At 42.2% G+C, this 2,670-nt stretch overlaps 1 protein-coding gene across 1 annotated transcript; it reads right to left on the bottom strand.

The window, feature by feature from the left end:
* Window positions 1-381: 381 nt before the first annotated feature.
* On the bottom strand, window positions 382-888 carry LOC145797879 (uncharacterized). The gene is made up of 2 exons (XM_082885311.1): window positions 740-888; window positions 382-652 (listed from the first exon to the last, which is right to left on the bottom strand). Exons 1-2 carry the CDS (start codon window positions 886-888, stop codon window positions 382-384), a joined length of 420 nt encoding a protein of 139 aa, XP_082741437.1.
* Between the last annotated feature and the right edge of the window lie 1,782 nt (window positions 889-2,670).

Genomic DNA, 2,670 nt, shown 5'->3' on the forward strand with positions numbered 1-2,670 from the left:
TCCCGGAACCAATGCATTTTGCATATCTCTCGGAACCAATGCAAACACTCTGCCTTGTCTTGCGGTGTCTTTATTATTGACAGGCTTAGCAGCTAATTTAGTGTTGGGAGCTGGTGTAGACCCCGTTGGACTTGTAGCAGCCCTATTGGCATTTTGTTGATTCCTATGAGGGTAATCCCTTACCAAATGACCCGTTTTGCCATACCTAAAACAGGCCCCAGACAACCGATAACAAGTCCCACGGTGCTTCTTTCCACATTCTGAACAAATAAGAGCTGAATCTGAGGAAAAAGTGGAAGCACTAGAAGTCCCTGAATTTTGTTTCTTGTTTGGTGGAGTGACTGACCCTTTTGACAATTGATTGTTCTGCCTCTTTCCTTTTCATTCAGAAATCCGATTCTGAGCAACAAGGTTTCCCTCTGCTATAACAGCCCTCTCCAACACATCAACATAGGTGGGTAACTTCAACATGTTGACTCGGTCCAGGATAGCACTCCGTAGCCCCCCTTCAAATTTCCATGCCTTCTTATAATCTATGTCCACCATATGAGGTGCAAACTGAGCTAGTTCTGCATATTGAGCTTCACACTCTGCAATGGTCTTGTTCCCTTGTCTGAGGGTTTCAAATTCTGTCACCTTCTTGTCTCGCATACTTTGAGGGAAATACTTATCGTAAAATAGTTCCAAGAATCTATCCCATGTTAAGCCTTCATACACGGTTCTCGTAAGCATCCATCACCTCCGTGCTTCATCTTCAAGAGTGAAGGAAGCAAGTTGCACTTTCTGGGCTTCGGTACAAGGGAAAACTTCAAACAACTTTTCTACTCCCAATTCCCAAGCTTCAGCTTTCATTGGTTCTATTCCCCCTTTGAATGATGGTGGCTTCATCTTTTTAAATTCCCTCGTGAGTGTAACAGTCTGGTCCTCAACATGGAAATCTTGCACCACAGGCGGAGGTACCGATGGTGGTGACGGTTGTGGTTGTCGCTGTTGCTATTGTTGTCGTATAGTCTCCGCCATTTCCATAATCATTCTTTCCATTTTGTCCAACCGTGTAGAAGTAGCATCTTTCGGGTCTTCTGCTCTTGTTCTCACCATATTCTACATATCAACCAATTACAATAGACACAAAAGATATACAATGGACATAGATTATAATCACTGGAGTTAACAGATAATGCATCTATAACTAATGTTGCCATCAACCGTTTTATGTGTTTTCAGAATATTATGCATGATGCCTAAGTCTTTTCTAGACATCCTAAGGCTCAATGGATTCGTGTGTGAGATATCAACTCGTGCTCTGATACCACTTGTCACGCCCCGCAACCCGCCCCTAAAAGTTTGGGCATGATCGCTTCAGAAACAGACATAAAATCCGATACATATAACATATGGGGCCCGAACCGAAGCATTAAACAACACAAAATAACATCCATTGAGTCAATACTAACATGCCATGATCAAGCACTTGATGTCAGGTAATGCATCATATAATAAACACACACACATCTATATACATATAGACGAATATACAGACCCATTCCCGAGTCTGGGGATGTGACAAAGCTGGGTTAGGAGGAGTTAATTATGTTTTACAATTTCCAACAAAAGGTTGGGTACACGAAGCCGAAAGCTCTACAAGGACTCCACAAAATGAATGAACTTCGTCTAAGGGCTTGGTTGTGGTGTAATGGAAAAAGACAAATGGTCCAGGTTGGGCTAGGACTGACCTCTAGACTGAGTACCTATAGAACATACATAACACAGAGTGAGCGAAGCTCAGTGACTAATAGTACGTAAACAATCCAATGAATAACTTGAATTACAATGTATATAAGTGCAGAGAACTTATGGATAATCTTCCTGTAATTGTTTCCAGAACGGCCTTGGGCACAGTCTTTAAACAGAGTGGCTTTAAGCCCAGTAATACACAGAATGGCCTTAGGCCTAATAGATTTTACAGATCGGCCTCTGGCCTCACAGACTTTACAGATTGGCTTCTGGCCTAGATATCAACAGAGCAGAGTAATTTCCAGAGTGATACAGATGTACACAGATTCTTTCAACGCTTACATAAGTTCATACTGATTTCCAATCAATATAGGTGTTAACGTAATTACTTGCGAAGGACAGAGCATTAATAACGATAATTATTAATGGTAAGTAAATGTACATCTACAGTACTAATACGCATAGTGCGGTAGTGAAGCGCTTGTTCCTCTCGAGTTGTGACCTACACACATACACAACTTATAAATTAGTTCTTTTTCCTTGTTAAGTCATTTTCAGACTCGCTCGCTTCGCTTCGAATGAATTTACGAACATAAAAAAGGCATCAAATATAGATTTCAAAAATATCAGAGAGTTGAGCACGTAAAACAGAGTAGATAGTATTTTGCAGCATGGGCCACACATGCGGCAGACACCTCTGTACGTGCGGAAGGGTGGGCCACACGTGTGGTACTCCTTCCCCGCACAAGCGGCAGAAAGCAGATGCCATTCGCATTTTTTTCCTCTTTTCTGCACGTGCGGTGGTGCTTCCGCACGTGTGGCCATGACCTCCGCACGTGCGGCCGTGGCCCTGTTTTGGGCAGTCCGAAATTAACACAAAATTCAGTAGAACCAATATATTCTATGTACAAAATAAAGATGAGTAATTCAATAGGT

Source organism: Camellia sinensis, chromosome 8, assembly GCF_055761805.1.
Source record: "Camellia sinensis isolate YWXY chromosome 8, ASM5576180v1, whole genome shotgun sequence".
NCBI classification, from domain to species: Eukaryota; Viridiplantae; Streptophyta; class Magnoliopsida; order Ericales; family Theaceae; genus Camellia; species Camellia sinensis.

Excerpts from the sequence above, each read along its gene's own strand:
- LOC145797879 (XM_082885311.1), bottom strand. The coding sequence starts at position 888 with ATGAAGCCACCATCATTCAAAGGGGGAATAGAACCAATGAAAGCTGAA. Across the intron at positions 653-739 it reads CTTGAAGATGAAGCACGGAG|TATGCGAGACAAGAAGGTGA; the intron begins GTGATGGATGCT and ends TTTCCCTCAAAG.